Here is a 12871-nt window from a genome sequence, read left to right on the forward strand (position 1 = left end):
CTCTGGCAGGATACAGGTCATCCCTGGGATATGATGCAGGGTACTGTCTCTGGCAGGATACAGGTCATCCCTGGGATGTGATGCAGGGTACTGTCTCTGGCAGGATACAGGTCATCATGGGGATATGATGCAGGGTACTGTCACTGGCAGGATACAGGTCATCCCTGGGATATGATGCAGGGTACTGTCTCTGGCAGGATACAGGTCATCACGGGGATATGATGCAGGGTACTGTCTCTGGCAGGATACAGGTCATCCCTGGGATATGCTGCAGGGTACTGTCTCTGGCAGGATACAGGGTCATCCCGGGGATATGATGCAGGGTACTGTCTCTGGATGGATACAGGTCATCCCTGGGATATGATGCAGGGTACTGTCTCTGGCAGGATACAGGTCATCCCTGGGATATGATGCAGGGTACTGTCTCTGGCAGGATACAGGTCATCCCTGGGATATGATGCAGGGTACTGTCTCTTGCAGGATACAGGTCATCCCTGGGATATGATGCAGGGTACTGTCTCTGGCAGGATACAGGTCATCCCTGGGATATGATGAAGGGTACTGTCTCTGGCAGGATACAGGTCATCCCTGGGATATGATGAAGGGTACTGTCTCTGGCAGGATACAGGTCATCCCTGGGATATGATGCAGGGTACTGTCTCTGGCAGGATACAGGTCATCCCTGGGATATGATGCAGGGTACTGTCTCTTGCAGGATACAGGTCATCCCTGGGATATGATGCAGGGTACTGTCTCTGGCAGGATACAAGGTCATCCCTGGGATATGATGCAGGGTACTGTCTCTGGCAGGATACAGGTCATCCCTGGGATGTGATGCAGAGTACTGTCTCTGGCAGGATACAGGTCATCCCTGGGATATGATGCAGGGTACTGTCTCTGGCAGGATACAGGGTCATCCCGGGGATATGATGCAGGGTACTGTCTCTGGCAGGATACAGGTCATCCCTGGGATATGATGCAGGGTACTGTCTCTGGCAGGATACAGGTCATCCCTGGGATATGCTGCAGGGTACTGTCTCTGGCAGGATACAGGGTCATCCCGGTGATATGATGCAGGGTACTGTCTCTGGCAGAATACAGGTCATCCCTGGGATATGATGCAGGGTACTGTCTCTGGCAGGATACAGGTCATCCCTGGGATATGATGCAGGGTACTGTCTCTGGCAGGATACAGGTCATCCCGGGGATATGATGCAGGGTACTGTCTCTGGCAGGATACAAGGTCATCCCTGGGATATGATGCAGGGTACTGTCTCTGGCAGGATACAGGTCATCATGGGGATATGATGCAGGGTACTGTCACTGGCAGGATACAGGTCATCCCTGGGATATGATGCAGGGTACTGTCTCTGGCAGGATACAGGTCATCACGGGGATATGATGCAGGGTACTGTCTCTGGCAGGATACAGGTCATCCCGGGGATATGATGCAGGGTACTGTCTCTGGCAGGATACAGGGTCATCACGGGGATATGATGCAGGGTACTGTCTCTGGCAGGATACAGGTCATCCCTGGGATATGATGCAGGGTACTGTCTCTGGCAGGAAACAGGGTCATCCCGGGGATATGATGCAGGGTACTGTCTCTGGCAGGATACAGGTCATCCCTGGGATATGATGCAGGGTACTGTCTCTGGCAGGATACAGGTCATCCCTGGGATATGATGAAGGGTACTGTCTCTTGCAGGATACAGGTCATCCCTGGGATATGATGCAGGGTACTGTCTCTGGCAGGATACAGGTCATCCCTGGGATATGATGCAGGGTACTGTCTCTGGCAGGATACAGGTCATCCCTGGGATATGCTGCAGGGTACTGTCTCTGGCAGGATACAGGTCATCCCTGGGATGTGATGCAGAGTACTGTCTCTGGCAGGATACAGGTCATCCCTGGGATATGATGCAGGGTACTGTCTCTGGCAGGATACAGGTCATCCCTGGGATATGATGCAGGGTACTGTCTCTGGCAGGATACAGGTTATCCCTGGGATATGATGCAGGGTACTGTCTCTGGCAGGATACAGGTCATCCCTGGGATATGATGATATTAAAAAGAAGTAGCCCCAGCACTGAACATTTTAAAATGGAGGGGGGGGGATTTACTAAGATCAAATGGTACCCATCCAATGTGAATTACAGCCCTGATTTACTTTCAGTCAAATTTGTCTGAATTACCGTTTTTACGAAAGCCTTGCCCCCCCCCCCCCCTTCCCAGGAGCATAGCCAGCCCCAGGCTCTTTGAGCTGATCCTGGTTGCAGGACTTAAATAAGGTCCCCCTGTATTTCTATAACCAACATCTGGCTCTTGGCCCGATCCTAGTTCCCAAAATATGGGGGACAAAAACAGTAGGGGCTCCCCATATTCCGGCAACCAGCACCAGGCTCAAAACAGCCATAAGGGTAATGTCACTGCAGGGGGACAATTATTATATATGGTCCTGTGGCCAAAGCATTACCTCGTGGCTGGTCAGCAAGAGCCGGGTCCCTGGGGGAATGGGGATCCCCAATAAAAAGGTCCCCCCCTCCAGGGCACTCCTGGGCTGAAGCCCGAGGATGTCCCCGGCGCCCACTATGTTGTGTTGTGTTTCCTGTGGATTGCTACCTCCACGTGTATTATTTGAGGCTTCCAGAAAAATGAAGTAAAATCAAACAATAAAAATGGCGATCGTGTACATTTGCTGCATTACAGAAATACGGCAAAAGTATATATTACTTAATCAGGGATAAGAGGCAGCACTTTCAGGATAAATCTATTGGCGCATTAACAAACCTCTGGAGATTTCTTTGTAAATCTAATAATCTGTTTCCCAGAATCCCTCAGTGATACGAGAAGCACAACTGGTGAACACTGCAATTAGTGCTGAGGCTTTATCCCAAACCTTTTATTACAGTAGGCAAGATAGAGCGCACACCCACAACTCTGGATGAAGAGTGGGCCCTTATCGCTGGCTGTGTGGCCCCATATAAATGCATGCTGCTCCCATCAGGGGTCGCAGGGTGCGTGGACTATGCCAGAATCTGAGAGCTGGGCCAGGATAATACTTGTAGCTCTCTCTCTGACCAGCAGGGGGGGGGGGGTGTATTATAAGCACCTTGCCTACATGACTGTGTCATACGCAGTCAGTACGTACCCACTGATGCTGGTCTAACCTGCCTCTATCTGAGACACAGCAGCAGTTATAGGGATGGCCACTGACCACATCGATTCAAAATCATTGATGGTTTATGGTACTTTTGCCATTGATGGGGGAGAACCAGATGGCACAGCAAAACCAATGTTTTTTTTTTTTTTTTCAAAGTGCCCGAACAGAAAGCATAGCTCCGCCCCCAACACCCATGAAGCCCCGCCCTCACATTCTAATTGGCCCATGGGCCAGTCCGTCAAAGAAAATGGATGACCACATATAGGTGAAACTATCGATGGTCATCCAACACATAGTTTATTACTATCAATGCCCGGTTGCAGTATCGCCATTGATGGCAACTAAATTGATTGACAGCCAGAAACTGTTTTGAGAGGTAACGGGGGAGTGGTGGCAAGCAGATGGGCGTGTCAGGAACAGTATCGGGGGGCGGGGGGTCTCAGCCCCTGCCTACGATCCATTTACGTGCCAACGTTGCTGTGTGGGATGTGCAAAATATCCGCTAAAGACGCCGGGGCCATAGCAGGTGTGACTGCAGTAAAGTACGTCTCTGAATCAGGCCCCTCCGCTTCAACAATGACACAAGCGGGTAAACGAGTAGCAGCAGTAACCCTAAGAATAATAATATATCATTAGTGCCTGTGGATAATAACATGCAGTATCTCAGTCTAACCACTTACTGACCAATAAGAGGCACTATGTAATCACCTGACCACACCCCAGTGCGCTGTCCTCACCTGGCATTGCCTAGCAACCGGTGTCAGATGCCATAGGCACGGCAATCTGGCAGCGGAGACACAGAGGGCAATATTTACTAGCCAATCAGATTCTAGATCATGGTGGTAAATAAATAAGACCTAGAAGCTGGTTGGTTGCTATGGGCAACACCCCATCTTCATTAGAACTCCCATCTTAGTAAATTTACCTCAGAGAGAGAGAGATGCACTTTCCATATATTTATCTTCAGAGCTGCCATGTAAATGTATAAATGCAGCACTCCTTCATGTGTCAGTGCCATGGCAGACCTTGGTTATCACACGTATGAAAGTTTGTTATAACCGTCAACTATTGTTTAGGTTCATTTGTAACATTACCCTGACATTTCCCCCTCTCTCAGCCCCACACACACAGTGGGCCAGATTCTCTAAGCTTCAAAAGTGATAAAATGGAGAGTGATAAACAGCCAGCCAATCAGCTCCTACCTGCCATGCCATGTTTGAAAAATATTAGGCAGGAGCTGATTGGCTGGCTGTTTATCACTCTACATTTTATCACTTTTGAAGGTTCCATCTGGCCTCAGGCCACAACGCACACACAGAGTACACAGCGACTTACCGACTGCTGGGAATGGTACGAAGCGCTGGATGAAGAGTCTGGTAGAGGGCGTAAACTTGTTCGCTCTCTGGACCAGAGCATTAAGGCCGACCTTAAAAATGGAGAAATTAAAATACAATGAGCTTCTTACTCTGCACTGGTCATATGAAGGGCTGACACTACTGTAACACACATTGTATGACAGTCACATTAACGGGGTGATTCTGGTTGACTCCCAAAGCTGCGAATTTAGCAGCTTTGCAAGTTATTTTAGCGCCGCCCGTGCGAACGGCCGGTTCCCCTGCATGCATGCGAATGGACGCTTTGCATAAACATCCACTTGCATCCTTGCGTGCAGGGTGAAATCATTGGTGGTTGCTGACCATTGAACGATTTCTTCAGTGCTCGCAGATCTAAGACACCTCTCTGGTGTCTTAGATCCGCGAGCGCCTGTACGGGAAGCGGGTGGGCAGCTGACATTCGCACTGCCAGGTGCGAACGGGACGGCGAATAAGCGATTTGCCGCGCCCGCACAAAGAGGCTAGTCCCGCACCGAGCACAGTCCCAAACCCTCGTTCCCCTGGGCGAACGCGCAGCGGAACGTATGGATTAGAATAAAGTTCTAAATGTATATTCCAAGTGCAGGACACAGCATTGGAACTTACGTAACCACAGTGGTTTGCAGAGTCCCCCAAGTTCAGCAGGTATCTTTTGAGTACCAGACTACGGAGAAGATGTATCAAACCTTGATAACTGTCATTTTTCAAACACAGCTTGGCAAGCGACAGAAGCTGGTTGGTGCATTAATCTCTCCCCAAGGTTTGATACACCTCTCCCCCCCCCCCCCAATACAAACACCTATACAATATCTGATGCAGCCTGAACCCACCAGTAAACTCATCTCATGCCAACTTGACCAGGTGTAGAGTTAAGCAGTGGCAAAATATATACTGTACTCCTTCTTAATACAAATGCATACTATATTAAAGGGGCCACATGACCCAGATAATGGCAAAAGGACTCTAGTAACATTGAATCATATTATATGATATTGTAGTGCAGAGTGTTTGATATTGGTGTCTAAATTGTGTAAATCTATATAATAAAATCAACTCCTGATAAATAATAATAATAATAATAATAATTTATTGTCACTACAACATTAAAAATGCATAAGTGAAAAATGATGTCATCACGTTGGCATGTTGAGGAGAACTCTGACCTCTCCCTCCTGTGCCAGTGATGTCACTTTCTGGGAGCTGCAGCATCACATATGTACAGTCTCCAAGCACTTCTGTTATTGTAGTAAGAGGGAGAGAGTGTGAGAAAGACAGATATATACTGACTAGTGTGTGGTACATATTCTACAGGTACAGATGGCAGAGACTATGCTTTCTCTGTTCAGTGCTGTGTAGCAAAATGCCACTTTATAAAGCAAGGATGGGGAACCTTTGGTCCTCCAGCTGTTCTTGAACTACACATCCCAGCATGCCCTGCAACAGCTCTAGCATGGCCAAATATCAAAACTGTAGCAAGGGAAAGTAAAGGGGGGGGGGGGGGGTTAGGCGGTGGTCTTGTGTAGTGAGTTGGGATCGGCAGTGTGTGTAAAAAAATATAAATAGATACAAATAAATAATGTTGTTATATAGGGGAGTAAATATTGCTTAATATGAAGGAGTTAGTTCGTTTTCTTAGGGATATCATCGAAAGGGGCAAGTAAAAGGAGATTGAGTGTGAGAGGTACAGAATGAGCTGTGACTTGCGATATAATAAAACACACCCAGTCCCAGTAGGTCTGAATTATGGGGTAGGACCACCAAATGTGGTAAAGAACTGGGGTACATGCGATGTGGACTGTCTGGAACTAGGTACCATCGGGTGTATATTTTGTAGGAGTTTTATAAAATGGCTACACTACTAGAGCATTTAGATATAGTAAATCTAATATGTCCCATTCCTCATCATCAAAATGTCTGTTCATAGGAATTAAGTGTTGGGGATTCCTTTGTCAAGATTGAGTTATATAGTAGAGAGATAGGGTCTGTGGCACTGGCATGGTACATGCCACGGATCACTAGCTCCCATTCACTATTTAATTTTCTGGCACTGGGCACCAAAGTGTATAGTTACAGCACTGCTGCTACCGGGCATTATAATCAGCGGATGATAGTGGTGAAAAATTACTGGCTATATTAGTGTTTGCTCTAAGCTGTTTTAGCAGGACATTGCGCCCTGCCCGATTTTTAAAGGGCAAAACGCGCCCTTGCCCATTTAGCAACACCCTGCTAAAACCTGCCATCGCTGTCCGCAGTGCCCGGGGGAAACCCAGCACATTAGTGACGTCACTGGATGGGCCCACCCACTTTAATGGTGTGGACGGGCCTGGTTGCCACATTCAAAGTGCCCCCTTTCCCCCGGCACCCTGCTGGAGGGATTACTATATATGATGGAGTTTAATGATACCTGAAGATATCCAGGACACAATATCGAGGAGGATAGACCAGGTTCGAACACTAGATGGTTAAATTAAATTTTTTATTAATAGTAATTTAAAATGTTAAAGACAAACAAAACAATGAAACCAAGGTACCAGTTATCAGCTATATATCTGTTATAAAATGGGATAATGGGGGTTACCCGGGCGATTATCGATAGAATGCGCAATGGATCATAGCGTGTATTCGAGAGGCCATTCTGCGATAAAATTCTGCAATTTTTTAATTGCCCTGCGCAAGTTGATTGACAGGAAGCCGGCGTTTGTGGGTAATAACCGGACGTTTTTCTGGGAGTGTCAGGGAAAACCCAGGCGCACCCACGAGTTTGAGGGGAAGACGTGTGATGTGTTCCCGGCCAGCCTGCTTCTATTGCAGGCACTGAGTCCTGGGCTACGCACTGACTGCACTCATTCGACGTCAGCGGCTTGTGAACAGATCTGCAGCTAATCGCCGATACAGCCGACTTTCGCAAGATGCAATTCGCAGGCTTGCATGGGGCAGGATTTCACTCTGATTGGGTGGCGATTACCGAATCGCAGGGCTCTGCAATTGCAGCGATCAGGCCTGAATAACCCCCAAAAGGCCGCTGGAAGGAGACACACTGAGTAAGGCGTAGCTTTTATTAAACTTTATTCAAATGAATTCTCAAAGATTAAAAATGCAGCGAATTATTAAATGCAATCGCCATAGCGATGGAAAACAATAGTTACACGTATCCCACTAATACCTTCTCCGCTGAGAGTTTAGCTCACAGATGGGAAAGCCATTTATTTTGGCTTTTACCACTCAGATTATTTCCTAGAATTACACGTCTGTAAGTGTGAATAGAGACTTCAGTAATAATCTATTGTTTTACCAAATTAATTAGAGTGGCATAAATACCGTGTACATAATTCGCACTCTTGCGAGTCAACTCTAACCCGCTCTGCGAATGGCGGTACGCCGGCCCACCGTTTGCACGCTGCATACGTTCGCATGTCATGCGAATGGACCTTTTACATAAACATTCATTCGCAGGCCAGGGGGAACCTCCCACATTTTTCGATGGGGTGCGTGCACGCATATATAAAGCGACTCTCAGGTCACTTATATATGCCTGCACTTTCGGGCTGCCCGCTCATCGATGCAGACGTCACCCAGTGATTACTATGAGAACGCCCAGCGTTTTCAAGGCAACACCCATGAAACGCTGGGTGTTCCCACGGGTGAGTACCCCGTCCCGCTGCCCCCGATGTTGGGTCTGTTCGCCGTGGCTGTAAGCACCCGGTGCATGCAGATGTGCACTGCGGAAACATCAGTCCCCGTGCAAAGAAAGGCCAACAGCGAATGGACCACAATACGGTCCTTAGGCTGTGTGACTTATTACCTATGCAGTTAGGGCTGTACCCGAGTTTGAAAAACGACAGTTAGGAACTGATTGGCTGATTGTCTTAGTAAATTGACCCCTTATATTGGTAGAATTTCTCCATGATGACCCATGACATCACAAACTGCAGGGCTATATACATGGTATACAGAAATATACACAAAGGTCCAGGAGGAAATAGTCAGAAATGAACTTTTGAGTTGTCTTCCAGCTAAAACAGTGGTTGCAGCAGCAGCAGCAGCAAGGCCTGGCCTGTAATAAGCCAATGTGTCAGCACACAGCACTTAGTAGAAGGGTCCAGAGGGCGGCAGGAGGCCCCCAGTGTCCTGATCCTGAGTGATTATGTGCAGTAACAGCAGCTTCACAAGCTGTCAAACACGCTCACTCCGCGCACTGCTCACAATTATCGGGGAGAGGGAGCTGGGATTAAAAAACCCACAGGGGCTTTGTCACGTAGGAAACGGTGAAAAATAACCTGAGCGTATGTTGTGCAAGATGGCAGAAGATTCTATGAAATACATAAATACAGCCAGTTACTGTAACCGCTTCACTGCCGCTGGCTGCGCCACAGAAAACAACTTTTTCTGGCGGCCCTCAGCACAAAACCCAACGTTACGTCAAAGAAAAAAAGGCAGAATCCCGGAGGTCTCTCATTAGGCAGGATCTGTGACTGCCGCTGCGGTTTGTAACGGAACAAGCACAGACTGATCGCCAACGTGCGCCTAGAAATGTCCCTTCCTGCAGTATGGTTTATTATTGGAGGACTAGACGTTCGACAACTGCCAACCGTGTCAGCGGACCAACACGGTGACGCTGGAAGATACCACCTTTGAACCAGACACACCCTAGTTTGCAAGCTATGGGTATTCCTCAGGTCTGGTCAGTTTTCATGATGAGTCCTTGGGAAGTGAAGTGGTTCTCTTCTCCCAGACATTAGTAGGTAGTGATAGAGCCTGACTTCCTACCATGATGGGTCCTTGGGAAGGGAAGTGGTTCTCTTCTCCCAGACATTGGTAGGTAGTGATAGAGCGTGACTTCCTACCATGATGGGTCCTTGGGAAGGGAAGTGGTTCTCTTCTCCCAGACATTGGTAGGTAGTGATAGAGCCTGACATCCTACCATGATGAGTCCTTGGGAAGGGAAGAGGTTCTCTTCTCCCAGACATTAGTAGGTAGTGATAGAGCCTGACTTCCTAACATGATGGGTCCTTGGGAAGGGAAGTGGTTCTCTTCTCCCAGACATTAGTAGGTAGTGATAGACCCTGACTTCCTAACATGATGGGTCCTTGGGAAGGGAAGTGGTTCTCTTCTCCCAGACATTAGTAGGTAGTGATAGAGCCTGACTTCCTACCATGATGAGTCCTTGGGAAGTGAAGTGGTTCTCTTCTCCCAGACATTAGTAGGTAGTGATAGAGCCTCACTTCCTACCATGATGAGTCCTTGGGAAGGGAAGTGGTTCTCTTCTCCCAGACATTAGTAGGTAGTGATAGAGCCTCACTTCCTACCATGATGAGTCCTTGGGAAGGGAAGTGGTTCTCTTCTCCCAGACATTAGTAGGTAGTGATAGAGCCTGACTTCCTACCATGATGAGTCCTTGGGAAGGGAAGTGGTTCTCTTCTCCCAGACATTAGTAGGTAGTGATAGAGCCTGTATAGTGGGAGCAGGATACCGTAAATCAGTTTCTGAACATAAGCCCATTAACCATTATCCACCCTCACTGAATATCATTTCACCTTGCCCTATCGGTCCAGCTGGTTGGTCTGAGGCTGCCTTATTTGCAAGCTGAGGGAACCTGTTGCCCCTGTTTGTCCAGGCCACAAGTAATGGGGTTAACCATACCACTAAATTAATACTCAACACTATGCACCACATAGGGGCCACAGTTATCTCATGGTGTTCCTGCTTTTAGCTGGTCCACAAAGTAGCAGTGTCTCCAATATCCAAATTCCAGCACAACCCAGGACAAGTATATCAGTCAGTCTGTCCACAGGAGAATGCAGAAGAGGAACCCGGCAGCTGGGCAGTCCCGTTCCATGGTTATGTGACCTGGGTGGAGATGGACCCCTGTGGCCTACTGAGGGAGACCACTGGACCTCTCGTATTGCCACAGGCACCCTGAGGGGAAGGATTCCTGGTTGATAGGTCGACAGTTAATATGTTGACGCCATATGATCAATATGCACAAGGTCAACATACAAAACAGCTTGACTAGTCGACACATACAAAGGTCAACATGAGTATTTTTGTAAAACAAAATAAAAAATTGGGGGACTTTTTCATATTTCACCATGGAAACGGTAAAGAGTGCAGAGCGCCTCAGAGCAAGTCACCTGGCCCGAAACATGAGTGAAGCCAATTGGGGGTCCCCGGGCTCAAGTGTCTCATTGGAATATAGGTTCTCATACATCATGCAATAGAGTTCCCTGGGCCTTCTCTCCGATAACACCCTCAGTGTGGACGAGCTAGAAGAAGACAAACATCTGACTGGCATGTCCGACTGGCTTTACTTCTTAACCCTTTGCGTGCCAAGTGAATTTATCAAAATAGGTGTGAAAATTGGCAAACATTTCTATTCATACTAATGACCGGTAATGTTACCTTATATAGGGAATATAATTTTTTTTTTTTTACACAACATTTTTTATTTGAATTTATATAACAAATGTGAGCGACGCTGGGATTTTTAGCTTTTTTTTTTTACATCTCTCAAAACAATGTTGGCACTCAAATGGTTAATGCACCTCCAAGAGCCCCGATATAAACAGAGAACATCTAGCACCATCAAGAGAACACACCTTGATGTTCCCTATTTTCACCAGGCCATCGGCATACATTTGGCATACGCTCTTAGGGGTCCATTTACCAAGATGGGCGTTCTATTGAAGATGAGATGTTGCTATGGGTGACCAATCAGATTCCATCTATTATCTTCTAGACAGTGCTCAACAATGAAGTAGAATCTCTGATTAGTTGCCCATTAGTACCCCATACTGTTACAATGGGCATGATTCAGACCTGTTGGCTATGCTGCGTATGTTCGGTAAATGCTGCCCGGCCGAACGACATAAACATCCATTTGCTGCCTTTGGTAGGTGGACCAAATCATTGGAGGAAGAAAAGAAAAACATCGGTCTCCCGTGCAAATGCGCCGAACCAACCAGAATAACCTCCGAAGCGAGTAACACCAGAGACAGTTCACTCGTTAGTGAGGACAGCCCCAATGGAAGAGAGAGGTACCCAAAGATTCCTGGGCAATTCTCCTGAGCGCACTGGCATTGCCAGCTGTATGTGAGGCCTCCGGAGAGCTCAGATACCGGGTATGACGGAGACAGTGACTCTCGGATGAGGTTGTGGACTCATGTTCTTATACTGCAGTTACTATGTACATTGCAGTAAGAGGGGCGATATATAAAGCTCACCTGGGGGTCCCGGGCACATATAATCAGTGTGCGTATAATGAAACTGTACGGAATTATCACAATTAGGAGTAAACTCACAACTTGTGAGTGTGGATTCAGACTGTCAATCAAATGTGCCGCATATGACGTCTTCTGCTTCTTAATCATTCATTTCCGCACCCTCATATCACGTCTCCCGGGGCTTCATCATCTTATTAAGAAGTGAAGACAGGCCGATGGAGAGGAGACGGGGTGGCTGGCTGCAGTGTTATTATTAGCATTGAGATGGTAGGTATACAGTACTTTCCCCTGCCCACTATGGTGACTGTGCCGCATATAAAGAGACCATGCAGAATATTGTACACACAGATGAAGAAGGGTGTGTCATTATGGACCAAATTGTACAACACCCTTCCAGGTGCAGGATTGTTTTATTGGGACAGCTGCATGAGAGGTTCTGCACTAAGGGCCTGATTCAGTATGGATCGCATACGATAAGCTGCTCGCAATTTTCACACCACCCCCTGCTTGCATACCAACCCCTGCCTGTATACCACCACCCCTGCCTGCATACCGCCACCCCTGCTTGCATACCAACCCCTGCCTGTATACCGCCAACCCTACCTGCATACCAACCCCTTCCTGTATACCGCCACCCCTGCCTGCATACCACTTCCTGCCTGCATACCGCCACCCCTGCCTGCATACCACTTCCTGCCTGCATACCAACCCCTGCCTGTATACCGCCACCCCTACCTGCATACCAACCCCTCCCTGTATACCACTTCCTGCCTGCATACCGCCACCCCTGCCTGCATACCAACCCCTGCCTGTATACCGCCACCCCTGCCTGCATACCAACCCCTGCCTGTATACCGCCACCCCTGCCTGCATACAACTTCCTGCATACCGCCACCACTTCCTGCCTGCATACCGCTACCCCTGACTGCATACCGCCACCCCTGCTTGCATACCAACCCCTGCCTGCATACCAACCCCTGCCTGTATACCGCCACCCCTGCCTGCATACCAACCCCTGCCTGTATACCGCCACCCCTTCCTGCATACCACTTCCAGCCTGCATACCGCCACCCCTGCCTTCATACCACTTCCTGCCTGCATACCGCCACCCCTGC

General features: G+C 48.2%; 1 protein-coding gene across 1 annotated transcript in view; it reads right to left on the reverse strand.

The window, feature by feature from the left end:
- Positions 1–12871, reverse strand: part of SFXN5 (sideroflexin 5) — a 195109-nt gene that overhangs the window by 83128 nt on the left and 99110 nt on the right. The window contains exon 10 of the mRNA XM_083189303.1: positions 4499–4589. Within this exon, the coding sequence (XP_083045429.1) occupies positions 4499–4589 (91 nt within the window). The remainder of the gene's footprint in view (positions 1–4498; positions 4590–12871) is intronic.

Source organism: Crinia signifera, chromosome 1 (genome assembly GCF_055691185.1).
Source record: "Crinia signifera chromosome 1, ASM5569118v1, whole genome shotgun sequence".
NCBI classification, from domain to species: Eukaryota; Metazoa; Chordata; class Amphibia; order Anura; family Myobatrachidae; genus Crinia; species Crinia signifera.